Source organism: Emys orbicularis, chromosome 12 (genome assembly GCF_028017835.1).
Source record: "Emys orbicularis isolate rEmyOrb1 chromosome 12, rEmyOrb1.hap1, whole genome shotgun sequence".
Lineage (NCBI taxonomy): Eukaryota > Metazoa > Chordata > Testudines > Emydidae > Emys > Emys orbicularis.
The window spans coordinates 50,322,536-50,345,065 of record NC_088694.1 but is presented as its reverse complement, the minus strand read 5'-3'; the positions used below and the strand labels follow the sequence as shown (position 1 = coordinate 50,345,065).

Below are 22,530 nucleotides of genomic sequence, written 5' to 3'. Positions count from 1 at the left end.
GATAACTGGTTTGACTACTGGGGACAAGGAACTATGGTCACCGTCACATCAGGTAAAAAATAATCTTTCTTTTGTAACAATTTCGGTCATTTGAGATGGTTGTTGCCTTTGCCAAGAATCCGACTCAACTCCCGTTGAAGTCAATGGGACCCTTTCCATTGGTTTTACTGGGACTTGGATCAAAACTCTAACCTGTCTTCCATACAGCTGATGCTCTGATATTAGATCAAAGACCATTTGCTCTGTTCCCTAGCAAATCAGAAATCTTTTATCCCTTTGAAATTCTGTTCACTTTTTAATTTTGTGTTTTAATGTCTTGGTAAGATCTCTTTGTAGAGGGTTTGCATGGCAGCCTTTTAGAGAGAGGTTTGAATTAGGTCTACATCCAGAAATGGCTTATTCTGATCATAGTCTCTTTGGCTGGGGCTTTGAAAGAGTCTTAAGATAGTTTGGCACCCACTGAATTTCAATGGGAGTTGAGCTCTTAAGTCCACTACGCTCCTTTGAAATCCTCTGGAAGCCAAGACTCTTAGGGTCTGATCCAAAACCAATGGGAAAATTCCAGCTGAGTTGGATCAGACCCTTCAAACTAGATTCTCAGTCTGTCTCTATAGTCTACTGACTTCAATAGAGCTTTGCTGATTTACACCACTTGGGGATCTGGCCCTAGTTCCTTATCATGGCAGGGCAATAAAACTCTCCCCTGTTCGCTTTATATTGAAAAAAATTCTAAAGAAAAGGATCGGGCATGTAGGTTCTTGTGAACCATTGTCCAATAGATATGTCATTGTGATAACATCTTCGATTACTGGGGGCAAGGTACCATGGTCACCGTAACATCAGGTAAAAGATTTTAACCCTACATTTTCTAAATTTGTAAGTGTTTAGAAGGGCATAAATGGGAAGATAATCTAGTTCCTCTGGATAATGCAGGATTATCTCTTCTAGGGTATGGTCTCGGGTCTTGTCCTGTTTATATTTAATTATCTCAGTCAACTTCTTATTCTATTCTTTTAGTCATAAATGACAAAAAAAATAGGACGGGCTATTGATTGATTGACAGGGTTTTTAACTCATTGCCAGATTGCTATTTTAATACATCAATTAATTGATAGTTGACTTTATTAATCCAAATAAAGACATGAATGAATAAATAAATAAGGATTTTCTCTGTGCATAATAATGAGGAAAGGCAGTAAAATATCTGCCCTTCTAAAATAAAAATATTTCCGTGCTAGGGTATTTAACTGTCGTCTTAATTAAATGCCAATTAGATAAATAATATCAGTTTTAATGGCACCTTTTAATGTTTAACTTGAATTTAAACATGATCAGGTATTTCTAGGATAAATTTTAAAGGTATTTTAGATCTTCTAAGCCCACCAAATACATAGTAAAAATAGTGACTCGTTGCATAGATAGGGTATTTGTGCAGACTCCCCAAAGCGGTTGATTAGGGTGATAACTATGCTTTCTTCGACTGGGGACAAGGAACCCAGGTCACCGTTACTTCAGGTAAATCAATATTATTATTGCGCGTATGTCTAATAGTGAGGGAAGGAGGTTCTCTGTGTGAAAAGGGCCCCATTCTGCAGTGTGTGGTCTCCCAAAGTCCAAATGAGTTTGGGGGTATTCTTATGACTGCCGAACGTAAATCAAACCTCTCTCTATTCCTATACACCCCTATCTCTCTTTCTCATTATCTATCTTTCTTGCTATATATCTAATTTTATCTAATCTGTCTATACAATCTGTCTATTCAATCTCTGTCTCTAATCTCTCACTCTATTTTTGCTATCTATCTAATGTATCTATCAATTTATATAGTCTATCTGTCTATGCGAGCTCCTTGTGTTTCATATCTATCTATTTATCTTACATTTCTGAGGATAAATTACCATCCTCACAATGACCCACGTAAAAACTTTAAATTTTGCCATCCCCGACCCAACCTTCTGGCATTACAGACTTCAAATCTGATTTAAACTTTTTAGCATGATAGGACTGAGTTTAAAAATAATTGCCAAATTGATATCTCTGTTAATATTCATTTATTGGTCCATAGGCCAGGGTTATTTATGTTTTTTTCACGTTATTGCTGTTGGAAAAGATAAATGCTCAGAAGCAATAAGATTAGGAGGGAAATTTCACTCAATTGAAATTTAAGGATCAGATGAAAAATACTTAGCAATAGTTAAAACTAAATAATGACTTTCATTAAGATTTAAACTCTTAAATGCCTAAGTCGCTGTTGAAAATTGGGTTTAGGTTTATAGATCACTTAGTTGCTTTTGAAAATTGTACCTATTTGTCTAATTGACAACTCTAATAGAATTCAGTAAGCATTTTAAAAGACAGAGACAAATGTTTCATGTTTTGTTACCATGGGGGAAATTATTAGAAAGCTTTTTTTGATAATTATTAAGCTAATAAATGTTATGGGGAAGATTAGTTGCCTGACTGTCATATTCGCCCTGGAAAATCTCCCCCATAACTTTGATTACATGCTTCATTTTAAAGTTTAATCTAACAAAATATCTATTTTTCCCTGATGGTGCAAACCAAGTAATTATTCTCTATACGGACCTGGGGGCTTTCAATGCACTTTAGATCAAACTGGGATTGTCAAAGAGGTTTAAGGGGTTAGATGTGGAACTTCCAATGCCTTTCATGTCTAATTCAGCCTTAGTCCATTATAAAATGGATGCTAACAATTATTAATACTTTTAAAAAAAAGAAAGAGATTTTTGACACTCTCACTCCCATTAAGTAGTACTTTACTCCTGGAGCAGTCATGTTCAAATCAGCAAGACCACTGCTGGATTAAAGTGCTACTCAGTGTGTCTCCAAATCTGAATTCACAATAATTAATAAAATAAAATAAAAGTGTTCCTTTGAGTGTAGAACCAAAATGGCCGATTCTGGCCTATAGGGGCGATGGGTAGTTTAGCCTCCAGCTGGCAGAGGTTCGTTTTTCAGTTCCGTTTATTTTTAGACCAATGGTTCCATAAATAACTGTTCTGGTTTCAAAAACATCACCCCCTTGGAGTCAGTTTTGCATGATAGGCCAGAAGGTTTCAAACAACAAAGTCACATCTGTTGGGTATGAAAATAAATTCTTAGCAGGTGGCAGAGATCAACATGTTGATAAAAGTGTTGGGCTAAATTAAGCTATTGTTGTTTTCACTTGAAAATACTGGCTAGATCTCCTAGCAAATGACTTCGATTGATTATTATTATTCACAAATCTACTGCTTTGTGTTAAACAACAATAATTTCATTCTACTTTCCCAGATGATCTTTTATTAAAGGGGAAAAATAGATTAGCAATTTCTTAGTTAATCTTCCTTTTCAGAGAGTAATTTATTTGTGATTTCCTAGTCAATCTTATAATGAACAGGAAGAAGAATAAAATCATAGAAATGTAGGGCTGGAAGAGAAATCAAGGGGTCTATGCCCCCCCCACCCCACCCCGGCTGAAACAAGATTAATGGTTTCACAATCAGTGTAGTAGTTTGGTCGTTTAGTTATTTAAAGTTTTCTAGCAGGAAACCTGAGGGAAATGTTGGTAGGAATTTGTGAGCATGTGAAGTTGAAAAATAGATATTACTATTTATCCAGATTTATAAATGATGCAATTAGATAAATGTACACACTTTAATGCAGTCTAATTTTAACCAATAGTATCAGATTTATCTATACATTTGAATGAAATAAAAGTAATTAGATTGATCAAAAACTTTAATCTAAAGTTGAATCTTAAATAAATAAAAATAGCCTAACTGTATTTTTATTCATAGAATTAATTAGATTCATTAAAAAACTTTAATCCAATTGAATTTTTCGTGGGTAGAAACCAAAAACCATCAACAAACATTTAATAAATTATTTGATTTTAAATTTGATATCAAAGACCCATAGCTGAAAGAAAATAAACCTGCATTTGCTTTAAATGATGTTCAGTGGCAGAAATTTTGTCATTTTCCAAATCAAAACTTTATGTGATATTAAATCATATACAAGTTATGGCAAGGAAAATGTTTTTAATTGAGAATTTTTTAATAACTTTGTGTTTCATGAAAATATTTGAACCCCAATTCAATTTTAAAGAGAATATTATCAGCCATGCACTTCCATTTGAGATATTTTTAGCAAGACATAAAAATTACTTGGAAGACAAGAGATATTTAAGAAAAAATATCTACGAGGCAATTAATTAATCTATCACTGGAAATGGAATATCAAGAAAGACATAATATGCCATCTCAACAGGGACTCAGTTGGTAAGAAACCTAATTATCTTTTTGAATATTTATCTTTATCTAATGATGTTAAATTGATGCAAAAGTCTTTTTATTTCCCCACTAAGACTTGCCTTAAAATCTCATTTATTTGTATTCAAACAATTTAGAAAATAACTTTAGATTTACTTTGAAAAACAATTATATCCTCCACATCTATAGATGAATATTTATGAATACTTTGTTAGAAATAATTTCAGGGTGACTGTAGATATAACTTTATTAATATACAGTTTGTCAGTTAATACTTATATAGCGATCAAAAGAAAATATTGTTCATTAATAAGAAACTGACAGTTAATAATTATTTATACATCATTTTTGAATTTTGATTTATTAATATGATTTGGGAACTAATATTGATTTTTTAGTAATACACTTAGTTTATTGAATTATTAATAGTATATTTTAGAAATTACTATTGATTTCTTTAATAAGAGTCTGACAGTTAATGTTAATTTTTAGTGCTATATAGCTCAGCAGTGGATTTTCTCTGTGAATGATTATTTATAATACTTGTGTGCAAAAATGAGAAGGGTCATTCTGAATTTAGCTGAAGTTACCATCAATGTTTATTTGAGTTTATTTTTCAAGTAAATGTCTTTGTGTTTCTCATTCTGTGGTGGCGTAAAATCAGAGGGAGAGAATTGTGAACTGATCTGATTTGAAAGAGTCAGGGTTTATTTTCAATTATTTTGGCAATCGGTAGGGATTTCAGACTCATTTCCTTGAGGAAAAAGAGGGAGCTAGAGCTGTTGACTTGGATGAAATTAGAAATGCAGTTTGCACTTTAATTTGGGGAGTAATTTGCTTTTTCTTGAGAGTGAAAAAAGGCAGATTATTGGGAATTTAAATGAAATGAATGAGCCTGCCTCCACTTTAAATGCTTTTCTTCCCTCTCATTGACCGGTTTTAGCACAGTGTAAAGTTTAGAGAATTTATCCCTAAATTTAATTACAAATTCGCTTCTGGAGTGATTCATAGATTAGCCGGATATTCTAAATACTAAGTAACCCTATTAATGGAAAATTTCTTAGCCACCTGGTACAATGGAAATACGTGATTAATGAGAAAGATTTCTTATTTAACTAATAGATTTTTTAAATTCACAATTTAATGGAATAATTGACTAAATAGAAGGTTCCTGATAGATTGAGGTCGGAATGGTCCCCCGGTATGGCTCTCTAGTGTTGGGCCTCTATCAGCACCGGGCTAGGTGAGCGGAGTCCTGGTCCCCCCTGGTACCGGATCCCCCCAGCTGGGTCTGTATCAGCACCGGGCTGGGTGAGCAGGGTCCCGGTTCCTGGTGGTACCAGATCCCCCCTAGCTGGGTCTGTATCAGCACCGGGCTGGGTGAGCAGGTCCTGGTCCCTGGTGGTACCAGATCTCCCCTAGCTGGGTCTGTATCAGCACCGGGCTGGGTGAGCAGGTCCTGGTCCCCGGCGGTACCGGATCCCCCCTAGCTCAGTCTGTATCACCCCCGGGCTGGGTGAGCAGGTCCCGGTCCCCAGTGGTACCGGATCCCCCCTAGCTGGGTCTATGTCAGCACCAGGCTGGGTGAGCAGGGTCCCGGTCCCTGGTGGCACCGGATCCCCCCAAGCTGGGTCTGTATCAGCACTGGGCTGGGTGAGGAGGGTCCTGGTCCCCGGTGGTACCGGATCCCCCCTAGCTGGGTCTATATCAGCACCGGGCTGGGTGAGCAGGGTCCCGGTCCCCGGTGGTACCGGATCCCCCAGCTGGGTCTGTATCAGCACAGGGCTGGGTGAGCAGGATCCTGGTTCCCAGTGGTACCGGATCCCCCCTAGCTGGGTCTGTATCAGCACTGGGCTGGGTGAGGAGAGTCCTGGTCCCCCCTGGTACCGGGTCCCCCCTAGCTGGGTCTGTATCAGCATCGGGCTGGGTGAGCAGGTCCCGGTCCCGGATGGTACTGGATCCCCCCTAGCTGGGTCTGTATCAGCACCAGGCTGGTTGAGCAGGTCCTGGTCCCGGATGGTACTGGATCCCCCCTAGCTGGGTCTGTATCAGCACCGGGCTGCGTGAGCAGGTCCTGGTCCTGGATGGTACTGGATTCCCCCTAGCTGGGTCTGTATCAGCACCAGGCTGGGTGAGCAGGTCCTGGTCCCCGGTGGTACCGGTTCCCCCCTAGCTGGGTCTGTATCAGCACCGGGCTGGGTGAGCAGGTCCCGGTCCCCGGTGGTACCGGATCCCCCCTAGCTGGGTCTGTATCAGCACCGGGCTGGGTGAGCAGGGTCCTGGTCCCCGGTGGTACCGGATCCCCCCTAGCTGGGTCTGTATCAGCACCGGGCTGGGTGAGCAGGTCCTGGTCCCCGGTGGTACCGGATCCCCCTAGCTGGGTCTGTATCAGCACTGCGTTAAGTGAGCAGGGTCCTGGTCCCCCCTGGTACCGGATCCCCCCAGCTGGGTCTGTATCAGCACCAGCCTGGGTGAGCAGGTCCCGGTCCCTGGTGGTACCAGATCCCCCCTAGCTGGGTCTGTATCAGCACTGGGCTGGGTGAGCAGGTCCTGGTCCCAGATGGTACTGGATCTCCCCTAGCTGGGTCTGTATCAGTACCCGGCTGGGTGAGCAGGTCCTGGTCCCCGGTGGTACCGGATCCCCCCTAGCTGGGTCTGTATCAGCACCGGGCTGGGTGAGCAGGTCCTGGTCCCCGGTGGTACCGGATCCCCCCCTAGCTGGGTCTGTATCAGCACCGGGCTGGGTGAGCAGGTCCTGGTCCCCAGTGGTACCGGATCCCCCCTAGCTGGGTCTATGTCAGCACCAGGCTGGGTGAGCAGGGTCCCGGTCCCTGGTGGCACCGGATCCCCCCTAGCTGGGTCTGTATCAGCACTGGGCTGGGTGAGGAGGGTCCTGGTCCCCGGTGGTACCGGATCCCCCCTAGCTGGGTCTATATCAGCACCGGGCTGGGTGAGCAGGGTCCCGGTCCCCGGTGGTACCGGATCCCCCAGCTGGGTCTGTATCAGCACAGGGCTGGGTGAGCAGGATCCTGGTTCCCAGTGGTACCGGATCCCCCCTAGCTGGGTCTGTATCAGCACTGGGCTGGGTGAGGAGGGTCCTGGTCCCCCCTGGTACCGGGTCCCCCCTAGCTGGGTCTGTATCAGCATCGGGCTGGGTGAGCAGGTCCCGGTCCCGGATGGTACTGGATCCCCCCTAGCTGGGTCTGTATCAGCACCAGGCTGGTTGAGCAGGTCCTGGTCCCGGATGGTACTGGATCCCCCCTAGCTGGGTCTGTATCAGCACCGGGCTGCGTGAGCAGGTCCTGGTCCTGGATGGTACTGGATTCCCCCTAGCTGGGTCTGTATCAGCACCAGGCTGGGTGAGCAGGTCCTGGTCCCCGGTGGTACCGGTTCCCCCCTAGCTGGGTCTGTATCAGCACCGGGCTGGGTGAGCAGGTCCCGGTCCCCGGTGGTACCGGATCCCCCCTAGCTGGGTCTGTATCAGCACCGGGCTGGGTGAGCAGGGTCCTGGTCCCCGGTGGTACCGGATCCCCCCTAGCTGGGTCTGTATCAGCACCGGGCTGGGTGAGCAGGTCCTGGTCCCCGGTGGTACCGGATCCCCCTAGCTGGGTCTGTATCAGCACTGCGTTAAGTGAGCAGGGTCCTGGTCCCCCCTGGTACCGGATCCCCCCAGCTGGGTCTGTATCAGCACCAGCCTGGGTGAGCAGGTCCCGGTCCCTGGTGGTACCAGATCCCCCCTAGCTGGGTCTGTATCAGCACTGGGCTGGGTGAGCAGGTCCTGGTCCCAGATGGTACTGGATCTCCCCTAGCTGGGTCTGTATCAGCACCCGGCTGGGTGAGCAGGTCCTGGTCCCCGGTGGTACCGGATCCCCCCTAGCTGGGTCTGTATCAGCACCGGGCTGGGTGAGCAGGTCCTGGTCCCCGGTGGTACCGGATCCCCCCCTAGCTGGGTCTGTATCAGCACCGGGCTGGGTGAGCAGGTCCTGGTCCCCGGTGGTACCGGATCCCCCCCTAGCTGGGTCTGTATCAGCACCAGGCTGGGTGAGCAGGGTCCTGGTCCCCGGTGGTACTGGATCCCCCTAGCTGGCTCTGTATCAGCACTGGGCTAAATGAGCAGGGTCCCGGTCCCCGGTGGTACCGGATCCCCCTACCTGGGTCTGTATCAGCACCGGACTGGGTGAGCAGGGTCCTGGTCCCCCCTGGTACAGGATCCCCCCTTGCTGGGTCTGTATCAGCACCGGGCTGGGAGAGCAGGTCCTGGTCCCCGGTGGTACCGGATCCCCCCTAGCTGGGTCTGTGTCAGCACCGGGCTGGGTGAGCAGGGTCCCGGTCCCCGGTGGTACCGGATCCCCCCTAGCTGGGTCTATATCAGCACCGGGCTGGGTGAGCAGGGTCCGGTCCCCAGTGGTACCAGATCCCCCCAGCTGGGTCTGTATCAGCACCGGGCTGGGTGAGCAGGTCCCGGTCCCCAGTGGTACCAGATCCCCCCAGCTGGGTCTGTATCAGCACCGGGCTGGGTGAGCAGGGTCCTGGTCCCCCTTGCTACCGGATCCCCCCTAGCTGGGTCTGTATCAGCACCAGGCTGGGTGAGCAGGTCTTGTTCCCTGGTGGTACCGGATCCCCCTAGCTGGGTCTGTGTCAGCACCGGGCTGGGTGAGCAGGTCCCGGTCCCCGGTGGTACCGGATCCCCATACCTCGGTCTGTATCAGCACTGGGCTGGGTGAGCAGGGTCCTGGTCCCCCCTGGTACAGGATCCCCCCTAGCTGGCTCTGTATCAGCACTCGGCTGGGTGAGCAGGTCCTGGTCCCTGGTGGTACCAGATCCCCCCTAGCTGGGTCTGTATCAGCACTGGGCTGGGTGAGCAGGTCCCGGTACCCAGTGGTACCGGATCCCCCCTAGCTGGGTCTGTATCAGCACTCGGCTGGGTGAGCAGGTCCCGGTCCCCGGTGGTACCAGATCCCCTGTAGCTGGATCTGTATCAGCACCGGGCTGGGTGAGCAGGTCCCAGTCCCCGGTGGTACCAAATCCCCCCTAGCTGGGTCTGTATCAGCACTCGGCTGTGTGAGCAGGTCCTGGTCCCCGGTTGTACCGGATCCCCCCTAGCTGGGTCTGTATCAGCACTGGGCTGGGTGAGCAGGTCCCGGTCCCCGGTGGTACCGGATCCCCCCTAGCTGGGTCTGTGTCAGCACTGGGCTGGGTGAGCAGAGTCCAGATCCCTGGTGGTACCAGATCCCCCCTAGCTGGATCTGTATCAGCACTCGGCTGGGTGAGCAGGTCCCAGTCCCTGGTGGTACCGGATCCCCCCTAGCTGGGTCTGTATTAGCACCGGGCTGGGTGAGCGTGGTACAGTCCCCTGCAGTGCTAATTGCCCCCTAGCTGGGTCTGTATCAGCACTGGCTGGGTCCGAGGATCTCTCGCGGTACCAGCTGTCGTAGCCCATGCTGGTGTTAAGGTTGCAAGGTACGGTTTTGCTCTGTATAACCCTCTGTCTTTGTGGGGCTTAGTCTGAAGGCTTTGGCCTTCTCTGGTTCTCAGTAATTCTGGGCCAGGCCCTGGCAGGACACGATCCGTTCACGTCCTAGGTGGCACCAACTCTCCCAGTGAGATCTGTCCCATCTGGGGCTGGGACAGAGCATCCCTCCTTCAACCCATTCCTGGGCTTTGTAGCAGGCTGATTTTGGACATATCTAGGGGGTCCCTTGTTACCTGTGGCCCCCTTGTCATACCGATATAAGTCTCCCCTTATAAGAAGTCTGGGGTCTGGTTTGGTTCAGAATTTGGCCAGATCTTGGTCTTCTCCAATCTGAGCTTTTGTTCTGGATTTGCCAGCATTTGGTGATAGAAGGAAGGTGAAGGAGGCAAGAAATGATTGATTTTCTGGACCACGTCCACAGTTGGTGTAAACAAGGTGTCCCTGCATTCGAATCAGTGGGGCCAGATTCCCAGGTGGTGTAAACTGGCCAAGCTTTCTGCTTTGTGAGAAGAACAAGGGTGGAGGAAAACTGGTGGGGGATGGGGGGAAATAGCACGATGGAAAGGGAAGGAAAGAAGCAAGGAAAGCTCTGCAGAGACATTGCTTAGCGTAGAGGACATACTCATATGTTTGTGTTTCTCCAAAGAGCTCAGGTTCTCCAAAGGCTCTTGGAAGCAACTGGGACTCGGTGGGAATTTGTACCGCCCAAATGTGCTGCGCTGACCATCTGTTACTGCACATTTTAAAGCAAGCACGGGGCAGCAAATCTTTAGCTCTTTCCATGGGGTAGCCTGGCTCATGCCTCAGTTCTGCGCTGTGCCCGGTGCTATTCATATGGGGAGGTGGCTTTCAGCCAGGTTGACCCTTTGGGCAGTGCAGAAAGATGCCACTTTTTCAGCGGTGGTGCACCATGGGAAAGTGGTGGGGACAGATGTTTGCACTGGCTGGGTTGGCAGCATAATGACGTCGCTGATTAGGGCTCGGCTGGTGTTGAGTGACAAATTCAGGAAATGGGGACTCAACCACAAATGGACAACTGATCGCAGACATTCAGTGTATGGCTGTTGGGAACCGTCCATTGATTGAGGGGGAGAAGTTGGTGTTGGACCTCACTACATTCCTGCAGGGCTGGAGAGGCCTTGGAGTCTCCTCACAAGCAAAGGGGGATTGAGGCATGTCAAGGGAACTGGGGCCATACACACACGAGGACTGGGCCATATATGCATAAGAGGAACTGGGGCCACGTGCAAGTATACAAGAGGACTGGGCCATATATATATAAGGAACTTGGGGTCCTATGTCTGTATACAAGGGGGAGCTGTGCCATATATACAAGGGGGCTGGGTTCTATGTCTGTGTATATAGAGTGATGGGCCACAGGTCTGTATACAGTATGGACCTGGGGCCATATATGACAACTTTAAATCAAGCTTGGATGTTCTTCTGAAAGATCTGCTCTGGGAATTATTGTGGGGCAGTTCTCTGGCCCATGTGAAACTAGATGACCACAATGGTCCCTTCTGGCTTTGGAGTCTATGAATGTTCAAGTGCATCAGGTGTTATACGTGCACACAATAGAAGCTAGGACCTTCAACGTGGGGACTTCACCCCCAGGAGTTGTCCTTTCCAAGTGACTCATCCCAGGGCGATGTATATCTGAATGTGGGATAACACTTGCTTTTTTCTCCCCCTAACCAAGCAGCAATTCTCTTTCTCATGTTGAGCAACTCCCTACATGCCCCATGGTGGTGCTTTAATGTCTCTTCTCTGCCCTTCTCCCACCCATGCCCATCCTTTCATTGTTTTGATCCTCAGCGTCCCCAGCTGCCCCGTCTCTTTTCCCGCTCTACCCTTCCTGCGGGACCGACACGAGCCAAGATCCTATCGCACTGGGCTGCTTGGCTAAGGACTTCCTTCCGGAAACAATCGATTTCGCCTGGAGTGATAACAAAAACGAGAGCATCGCCAATGGCATCAAGAAATTCACCCCAATCCTGAATAGAGCTGGGACCTATATTACCACCACTCAGCTATCAGTCCCTGCCTCCAAATCGCATGAGATTTTCTATTGCACAGCCACATACCCTACTGGGAAAGGGACAATCAAAGTACCTCCAACTCCTCCCTGTTGTAAGTAGTTTCATTCTCTTCTTCTGGACAATATACACAATAACTTACTACCCAGCCTGGAGTCACTGGATAATTGCAGGCCTTTGGGCTATAGTATCTAGATACTCTGGGGAGAGGCTCATCAGAAAAACACTAATAGATATACACATAAGAAAGAGTAGATCCCTATGCTCCTTAGGGACAGGACTCCTGGGTTCCATCCCCAGCTCTGGGAGGGGAACATGGTCTAGTGGGTGAGAGTAGGGAGGGACTGTGAGCCAGAACACCTGGGTTCTATCCCAGCTCTGGGATGGGAACAGGGTCTAGTGGGTGAGCGTAGGGAGGGACTGTGAGCCAGAACACCTGGGTTCTATCCCAGCTCTGGGAGGGGAGCAGGGTCTAGTGGGTGAGAGTAGGGAGGGACTGTGAGCCAGAACACCTGGGTTCTATCCCAGCTCTGGGAGGGGAGCAGGGTCTAGTAGGTCAGATCAGGACATGGGAGCAAGGACTCTTGAGTTCTCTTCTCAGTTCTGGTGTTTAATGTTGACCACTTAAATGGCAACATGTTAGCTCCTTCGTGGCTGGCCATTCTACCAGAAACTCCATGCTTGGGGTCTGTGGGGGTGCAGCTTGTGATTGTAGGTGGAGCTTATGAAGGGGACCCCCCTTTCCAGTCTGAGCACTGTGCTGTAGTGGAAGGTGGTTTGGGTTGCAGGCCATTTACTGGCTGATAGCAGAGCCCATCAGATGTAAAGAAAGAGACATGGGCCCTGCAGCCTCCATACACACATTGTCAGCTTTGCACATTCATTCTGGGTGCTGCGTTCACATGTGATAATTCTGTCGTCCCCACCCCCTTGCTTTTGTCTTGCATGTTAACAGCTGGTGAATCCAGTATGACCATCCGCCCCCCAGCCAGAGACCAATTCCTAGAGCCCAATAAAACCTCCACCATCATCTGCAGCGTTAAGAACCTATGCAGCCAGGCCGTTACCCTGAAGTGGCTGAAGGATGGGGTAGAGATCAGCTCTGGAATCCACACTGTTGGCCCTGTTTCCAGTGGCCCTAATGGTTACACCCTCCTCAGCGAGCTGACTGTCTTGGAGAAAGATTGGGATACTGACCGTGTGTACAGCTGCAAGGTGGAGAGCAAGAATTTCAGTGACATAAGGAACATTAGCAAGTCTTTCGAGTGTGGAAGTAAGTCATGACCTTCAGGGGTTCCATCCCTCTCTGAAATGACCATGACCCCTCCCCCAGCTCTGCTCAGGGGGTGTCCATGTAACCCCAGTGCTAAGTGGGTGAGATTTTTTTCACATGCTCATAACCCATGTTTGGGGCCAGGTTTTCAAAACAGCTCCTCTCCCACTGAGCCCTTCTGAAAACTCTGACCTTAACTCTCCCCTAGTGCACCCCTAAAATCCTTGATTATTCTGAACAGCGTAGATCCCCATGAGAGACTGTGGTTAGGGGCATGTCTTAGTGCCGCTGGGCCTCAGTTCCCCGTCAGTACAATCAGGATAAAAGCATTTCCCTCTCACTGGGATGTTGTGAGGTGCTCAGTTGCTGTGGTAATAGGAGCTATATGTATACACCGTAGATAGATCAATAGATTATTGCTTTCAAACTCTTCTATGTTGTACCAAACCAAAAAACAGCCTGTATAAATTAGCCAACTGGACCTGGCACAAGAAGAATTGAAATGAATTAAGCAATGGGGCAACTGGGCATAGGATGAGCCCTCTACAATGAATACAGGGATCTGTCCTTTAGTGCTGAGATGCAGCCACAGGGGATGAGGCAGCTGTTTATACAGGGATCCATCGTCCAACAATGAGATACAGCCACCTCTGGGGTGGGGTGCAGGGGCTGTTTAACAGGCTCACAGCAAAGTTGCAGAGCGCTTTGCGGCAGGAAGTGAGGAATTCCTCATGCACATTAAAACTCCCTCCTCCCCGCCAAACATTAAAATTAAGGGAAGCTTCTGACTCACTGAGTTGATGCCCTTGTGTTCTGGGTAGGACCATCTTCTAGACACTAAGAACAACACAATTATTTTAAAAATTACACAGCCCCTGTAGTCAAATGAGAATTCTCACCCATCTCTCTTTGCCTCCCACAAGGTGACTGTTCCCCTCCTGAGATCGGCGCCCTGCTAATCCCGCCTAATTTTGCTGATATTTATATCCGCAAATCGGCCATACTGACCTGCAGGGTCATTAACATGCAATCCACGGAGGGGCTCAACGTGATCTGGACGAGAGAGGATGACAAGGAGCTGAAGACCAGCGTCGGAGAACGCAAGGTGCAGAGCAACGGCCGTTTCAGCGTGGATGCCACAACCTCCGTGTGCGCGGATGAGTGGGAGAGAGGAGACGAGTACACCTGCAAAGTCACTCATCCAGAGCTCATCTTCCCCCTTAAAAAGACTTTGACCAAACAGCCTGGTAGGTGACCCTCTTCCGTCAGCTTGGTTGTGCTCACAGCTGGTCATTACTGACCAGGGACCAGATATTTCATGGGGAGGGAGTTGAAATACCCATCAGAAGGGAAAAGAATTCCCCTTCCTCTAGCAGTTTTAGGCTGAGCTTTGCAATGCTACCTAAGGGCTCCAGCTCCCATTAGAAATTAGTAGGAGTCCGACATCCAATTCCTTAGGGTGACTTTAGAAATTCCCACCCTTGGTCTGTATCTCTAGTTAATAACTCACCCCCACCACCTCTCAGGCCATGTAACCCTCAAGGATTCCCACCTAAGGGCAGCCAGTGGTCTATGCAACCCACCATGGCAGAGAAACCCATGTCCATTGCATAGGGCCAGGAGCTGTGAGTCCAAGGACCCCTTGGTCCAGCGAGGTCACTTGTTCATTGCTTTCTCCAACTCTCTCTCTTTGTACAGTAACCAACAGCCACGCTCCGTCCGTCTACATCTTCCCTCCTCCCTCCGAGCAGCTGGCCCTCCGCGAAGCTGCCACCGTCACCTGCCTGGTGAAAGGTTTCAACCCCCCTGACCTCTTCATCAAGTGGCTGAGCAACGGCGAGGAGCTGAACGCCTCCAAGTACATCAACACCGAGCCCATCCTGGAGTCCAGCCAGCCGCTGCTGTACTTCGCCTACAGCATGCTGAACATCAATGAGCAGGAGTGGAACGCCGGCAACACCTACACCTGCTTAGTCGGACATGAGAAGCTGCCCCTGCAGGTGACCCAGAGGACCGTGGACAAGTCCACCGGTAAACCAACCTTGGTCAATGTCTCCCTGGTGCTGTCCGATACCGCCAATACCTGCTACTAACCGTCGTGCCCTCCCCTGCTGTCCAATCCCTCATTGTGCCTCTCACTCCTCCGACTGCTGTTTGGAAGGGGAGAGGTCACATGCCCCCTCCTATGTGTGTGTAAAATAATGGTGTTTCTGGAATGGAAAATCGTTGGCTGCATATTTTAAAAAAATGTTAGAAATAAAGTCAATTTTGGGGAAAAAATGGAAACTATTTAAGTCCTTTTTCTGGGGAAAATACCATGTGATGTGTCCTCAGAGATGGGGAAGGGGTTTCCAAGAGTTCATTGCCCATATGAAATGGGAACTGGGCACTCGTGTTTGCATTGCAGTCATGGTTCTCATATCTCTTTCTTTCTGTCTTTCTCCAGTCCTCGCTTCCTCTCACAACCTTCTCCTTGCTAATCTCAGCTTTTCCACCTCCCTCTCATGCCCCTGAATACAATTAGCTTGATTCTCAGTTACTTAATTCCTGCTGATTCTCATTGACTTTGGAAGAGTGTGGGGGCCAAAGTAGCTTTAAACTCCCTTTCTGTTTCCTGCATTCTCCTGGTCTCAGAGCACCCTTGGGGCTGCTCTAACATACTCACTGCTTTCCTATAGGCCCTGGGAAGCAGACAATAGACACATCTGATAGCAGTGAGCACCAGCCACACTGGACTGGACTAGTACTTCTGCAGAACCCTTACACCAATTCTCCATCTGCCTGGGGGACCCTTTGCTCAGGAAATGCTCTCAGGGGGTTCTTTCTGCCCACTTTAAGGTAACTTTGCGGTGCCAAAGTGGTGTAATTGAGAATCAGGCACAGTCTCTGGTATCCAATTCTTTCATGATTATCACACAAGGTGACAAGAAATACTCAGTCTCTCACGCAATCTCTGGTGTCATTCATTACACTCACAGTCCAACACATAGGCTCACAAGAAGTATTCAGGTCTCACATATGGTTCTTGTGGCATTCGATGCACTCATGGTCAACCCACAGGGTAATCTTGGCACCTAAAGGTTCTTCTGGCTCATGGTTTCTCTTGAATGTCTGGTCTCCCAAGAAAATAAAAGATCAGGGACATAAAAACACATAACGGCAATGATGTTGAATATATCACAATATTCTTCCATGCCCACTGGGATCTCTCTTTGAGGTGTTTTGCTGATGTGCACAAATACCTGCACAATTTACTGTTGGAAGACAGGATACTGGGCTAGCTGGACCGTTGGTCTGACCCAGTATGGCCATTCTGATGTAACAATCAGCGTTTGTTTATCCATGCCTGATAGACCTTTCCCTTCAAGTTACTTTGTAAAGACTTTGTGCATATGTGGCAATGATTCCATACTTTGGGGCATTGCCTCTGTTCGTGATGAACCTAAGGAGCATTGCACATACCCAGTAATCATTTTATTCACCATTGAGACCTGTACGATTCACAGCATCTATCGCCTCATGACTCCAAAGTGTTCCACCGGTTTGCCAGCCGGGCATCATGTCCCCCACCTACTGCCTTTTGTACACTGGGGCCTCAGTCTACTTCTTAATAGGACAGGAACCCAGATCACCAATAAAAAACAACCACTCTCAAAGCTGGCCCTGATCAGCCACCAAGTTGGGGGAAAATACCCTGCTCACACAAGTTAACAACCCAATGCAGGGCAGCGTCATGAGACTGGCATCCAGGGAAGGATTTGCAGATACTGCCTACAATATTCTTATTAATCTCAAAACACAAGATTATTTAGTAAAAGAGAGAATAAAGGTGCTAAGGAAAGGCATATGGGGCCTTCAGGCTCTGGGGTACTGGCTCTGATCCAACCCCACTTCAGAGGGATTAGCTGGTTCAGGAGTGTCAGAGAATGGCATATAGGGCATTTCCCTCTAGGGGGTGCCAGCTCTGATTCAGTCCCCGGGAGGCAGGGGTCTGGCTGGCTCAGGGCTGCAGGAAATGGGATATGGGGCCTTTCCCCTTTCATGGGCACCAGCTTTAATCCAGCCACACATTTGCTAGATCAAGAGGATCGGGGTATGAGCTATGAGGTCTTTTCCTCCTTCGTGATCTGGTTCCAATCCCACCCTGGATTAGTAGTGACCCAAAATATTTCCTGTTACGCAGTGAGTGTCAGACCAGTTCTTAATGCGATAGGTACCATCATCGCATTATAGAAGAATTTAGATAGGTGACTAGTGGGGTGTGTATGGAGACAGATTCTGCAATGGGTTAATGGATAGGTAGATAAATAGATACACACTAGGGAAGGAAGGCTAGATAGAAAAGTACTGCAGAAGGAAGGAAGGAAGGAAGCCAAACCTGCCAGGCTCACATGAACTGAAGGCCTTACCCAAGGAAGTTCTCTCTGCTGGCGACAAAGAGTTCTTGTTGGGTGTCTTAATTATCTACTTCCTATCAATACAAATTTAAAAAGTAGGGATGGTTGAAAAAAAATCAGTCTAAATTGCTTTAGATGGAAATTTAGGGCTTCAGGTCAAATGATATTTTTCAAACAGTTTCTGCTTTCCATGGCAAACTTTGATTTATTTTTTTGTCAAAAATGGAAGGTTCTAAATCCAGAATATTTCAACTCTGAAATGCTTCTTTGGTGCCTCATGGGAGTTGTAGTTTGGGTGCTCCCATTCTCCTCTCTGGGCCAGGCCCCCAGCTGGATTTCATGGCCCATAATGCACTGTAAGCACGCTTCTCCTGTGATGCACTGCCTCTCCTTGAGAAAAGGCAAGACTGTGGTGCATCCTGGGAGATGTGGTCTGACCAAGGAGCCTGGGCTTTAGAAGAGGATGGACGAATAAGACTCCTGAACTACAATTCCCATGAGGCACCGTGGTGCCATTTCCAAATTGAAATTGTTCCATTTTTGCATGAAACATTTCAGTTTTCAATCTAAACAAATTAAAATTTTTCCATTGATTAAAAAAATAAATTCTGACCATCTCAAATAAAAAGTGCCATGAACCCAACAGCATCTGTCACAGATGAAAATCCAACCTTTTCAGAAAACTCACTTTGCAATAAAGCTTCATTTCCCCCACCCCCAACTCTGGGCTCAGCAGAATCTTTTCAAAAGAATTGTCCCACAACTACCCATGCAGAAGCGTCAGTAAGACACTTCACCGCATCTTGGATACAACTTACATTCACACAAGTCCCTTCTTTGGCATGAAACGTAAAACCAGATCTTTACCATCCATGGTCATTCAAGATTCCATTGTCCTTTCCCCCTTATCCAGTTTCTATAGCAGGAAAGAGCGGAAATCTGAGATTTCCCACTCACCCAAGAGTTTCAGAGAAGCTTTTGATCTGAATCATCAAAACTTTTGAAGTCTATTCATCGTTACTTTCCATGGTTCTCAGTTCAGGAATCAAAAACCTTCATGACTTGGTCTTCTTCAGTCACTACCACCAACTATTCCTCTTCGCTGTTGCTCATTCTCCCATATGCTCCCCTTGCAGTACTAGCATACAGCCTTTAAAGTAGAAGTGTTGGCCGGAATAATGACCATGCTGGTGAAGGGGCGACTAGCGCAAGGACTATGAAGCATTTGAGTCCCTCTTAATAGTCCCTCCTCTGCATAGAAATTAACATCATCCATTTTCAGTTTGCAACCAAGAACACCCAGAGTCGTGCCTGCAGGGTGCAGGTCCTGAGCAATTTATAGGCAGAACTATATTCATACGTAACATTCTGTGGTCAGAGGACAGCATGCCTATAGACATGTAGGTCCACCAATATCCTCTTCTGTCTCTCTCCTCCACCCTTCATTGCTTCAATTCCATATTTTTTATGGAACAATTTAGCCAAAGATTTCCAAAGACACCAAAGGGGCTTGGATGCCCAATTCCCAATTAAAAATAAAAGATTCCCAGGAAATTGGCGTCCAAATCCTTCAGGTTGTTTTGAAAAGCCCAGTCTTAAGTATTTCTGTCTATCGCCATACACACTCATCTGCTGTTGGTCTGTCTATCCATTCCCCAACTCCAATTTCTCACCCATGAATTCAGTGCAAACAAAACCCTCTACTTCTTAAAATATTAGCCATTAAAGGCACTTCAGAAACACCCTCTTAAAAGCATGGGGAGAGATTTTCAAAAGACCCTGAGCAATGTAGGAAATCCTACCCTTAGTCTATTTCTTCACCCTTGGGACCATGGAGTTTCTTCATTGGATTAGGCTGTTGAGCTGCCAAGTCCAACCTCCCAACTCCAATTGAATCAGATCAGGAGTTACCCAAGTGGAGTCAATGGGCCAGGTCCCCAGCTGGTGTAAACTGGCTGTATCTCCACTGCCTACAATGGAACAAAAGCAATTTACACCAGCTGAAAATCCAACTCTACGTCTTCCACAGGGAGGGGAAAGCCCTCCATTGAACCTGGCTGATAACTTGCTCTGGGAGGGAACAGAAATGGCTTGACCTCCCCTGATGCCGACACCTCCAACCTACCTACTGGAAACTCCAGCTAACCCAATTGCCCTCCCAACATGCTCCCCATAGCAGTACTCAGAGATTCCACCAGTTGATGCCACCCAATTGGTCCTGACCCTGTGTATGTGTGTGTTGTCCAAAGTTTATCTAGATGGGTTCGTGGATGCCGAAGAGGAAGACTTCTACAACCTCTGGACAACAGCCTCCACTTTTATCATCCTCTTCCTTCTGAGTCTTTTCTACAGCACCACAGTGACACTGATCAAGGTAAAGAGGGGATTTGTTGCTGCAGGAGGGGGAGGAGAGGAGAATGCCCTAGTCTAGACTGTGATGCATCAAGGGGAACATGCTTGGAAATTGGGGTTGGAGCCTAAGGGAGTTAGACACCCAATTCCTATTGTTTTTTAATGGGAGTTAGGTGCCAAACTCCCAGCCTGGCAGATGCACTAGGTATGCCGATTGGACCCAAATGAGATCACAATAGTAGATTAGAGAGGAGGTTGGTTGCAATTGGTGGAGAATCCAGCAGGCAGGCAAAGCGAAGAGAGGGGTCCAAAATTCTAGCCTCTATGACAACACCGTCAACTGTTGTTCTTATTTATGTCCCTGTAGCCTCATTGTGATAGGCACTGCATGCACACATGGGATGCCACAGCCCTTGCCCCAAAGAGCTTGCCGTCTATTACTAGAGAAGGCAAAATTGTTGCCCCCAATTTACAGATGGAGAACTGAGCAATGAAGTGACTTCCTCAAAAGCTCACAGAGAGTCTTTGGCATGGACAGGACTCTTGAATCCAACCCAGTGTCCTAAACATGGGGCCAGCTGACTTCTTTGCTAAACACTGTCAAAGCCAAACTCCAGATGCACCACCATGTAACTGAGGCTAGAGAGAGACAGAGGTGGTTGGTTTTGGCCAAGGCTGGTCTTTTCAAGGGAGCCTAAAGTCAGTGGAATAAAAAATTGACCTTTAAATTGGCATCTGTTGCTTAGTGCAAGCACATATAAGCAAATAGTGTGAATAGATGGCACTTGTGCCAACACCCATGTTCATCTTATCAGTTGCAAATTTGCAGCTCCCTTCAAAGCCAAGAAGGAAGGTCTTGTCCTTGATAAAGAAGACCAGGACTCTGTCGCTCGAGGAGCTCTCATCCTGATCTCTAATAGTTAGAGACTAACTTAAACCTAGAACCATGTGGTTTAATATCCTCTCAAAATTATTATCCACGTGACTATAACTCTGCATATTTTTGGTATCCACTTAAATATCCAGTCCAACCTAATCTTTGTGAAGTGCTTAGATACCACAACTAGGCTAGGAAGGCAGCACGGCGTAGTGGCTTGGGGCCAGATTTTCAAAGACATTTTGGTGCCTAAATCCCTTTAAAAATCTGGCCTTTGGTCACTGGGCTAGAACCGTAGAATCCTTGGGTCTATTTTGACCTTGGGCAAGTCATATTTGGGAGAGGGATAGCTCAGTGGTTTGAGCATTGGCTTGCTAAACCCAGTGTTGTGAGTTCAATCCTTGAGGGGGCCATTTAGGGTTCTGGGGCAAAATCAGTACTTGGTCCTGCTAGTGAAGGCAGTGGGCTGGACTCAGTGACCTTTCAAGGTCCCTTCCAGTTCTATGAGATAGGTATATCTCCATATATTTTATTATTATATCCACTCTCTGCTACTCTTTCCTCTCCATCTGGTGTCTGTCCTGTCTATTTAGACTGTAGGATCTTCAGGGCAGAGATGGCTCTTATTATATGTTTGTACAGTGCCCCGCATAATGGGGTCCTGATCTCAGTTGAGGCCTTTTAATGCTACCATAACATAAATCATTAATAATAGTACAGGTGACATATAAATTGATATATTGGGCATCCAGGCAACTGATGGGATCCTAGATCTCCAGAAGTTAGAAATAGGATGTTCAAAGGTGCCCAAGTGGAATTTTGAAAGAAAACCTTTGTCCAACAACTCAGTATGCAAGGTCAAGTCCCACCTGACATGCGCAAATTCAGGAGTTTGTGCAGAGGTGGAAATTTGGAGGCCTAGATGAAAAACTGGCCTTAAAACATCCACCTGAGATTTTCAAATCTGCCTAAGGGCATTTAGACTTGGAACTGTGTATCCAGATCCCTTAGCCACCTAGAAAAAAACTCAACTTCTGTTTTTCTGTCATCTTCTTCTTGCAAGTGTCCTAGGACCAGATTCTGGACCTCCTTACTCAGGCTGAGTAGTATAAGAACCGGAACAGAATAGAGTAGGATAAAATAGAATAGAACGGCACTGTGATGAAATTAATGGGATGGCAAGAAAAATAAGTAATTACTCAACATGAATAGGCTAGCAGACTTTGGAATTCAATGAATGAGATTTGTGTCCTACATAATGGTAATTTTACCATTTCAGGTGAAATAAACCCAACAGCCCAAGATCATTCTGACCAAAGGAGCCCACGGAATGCGATTTTCCTGAAGAACAGTTCCAAACTTTGCTCCACTCGGTCACCTGCTTAATTGTTGTGTTCACCTGCCTGTGGAATGTTCTCAGACATCATCTGAATGTAACTGGACTTTCTGTCTATTGTTTATGCTCTTTCATCTCCATTTTTAATGCACGTTTGGCCAGTTTTTTATTTCTTTCTGTCCTGGTAATCTCTGCTTTATGCAAAATGCAATCTCTGCTGGCATAAGAAGTTGCACGTTAATGGATATATGTAATCAAATTGCACAACTTGTCATTTCCCCAGGCGTTTGTACTTCTCACCCTGTACATAGTTTTCATGTTGAAATAAAGAGATTTATTATGTTGACATATCAAGAGCTTTCTTGTGGATCCTTATTGCTACTTGGTACTCACTATTACGTGTAAGCATTTCACAGTAACAAATAATTGTTTTCTTTGCCCTTACGGCTCAGAAAGTTTAAAGCCAGAAGGGACCAGTAGGTTATTTAACCTGACCTCTTACATAGCACAGC

General features: G+C 46.9%; 4 gene segments (V, D, J or C); all 4 read left to right on the top strand.

Moving 5' to 3' along the window:
• Positions 1-22,530, top strand: part of LOC135886886 (immunoglobulin heavy constant gamma 2-like) — a 131,428-nt gene that overhangs the window by 4,687 nt on the left and 104,211 nt on the right.
• Positions 1-22,530, top strand: part of LOC135886769 (immunoglobulin epsilon heavy chain-like) — a 199,510-nt gene that overhangs the window by 120,414 nt on the left and 56,566 nt on the right.
• The window catches only part of LOC135886763 (Ig heavy chain C region, secreted form-like), a 48,219-nt gene that overhangs the window by 2,555 nt on the left and 23,134 nt on the right, over positions 1-22,530 (top strand).
• On the top strand, positions 800-22,366 carry LOC135886774 (Ig mu chain C region membrane-bound form-like). The segment is given in 7 exon segments: positions 800-843; positions 11,563-11,877; positions 12,739-13,056; positions 13,980-14,303; positions 14,755-15,087; positions 19,703-19,827; positions 21,962-22,366. Coding segments are annotated over 7 exon segments (1,443 nt in total).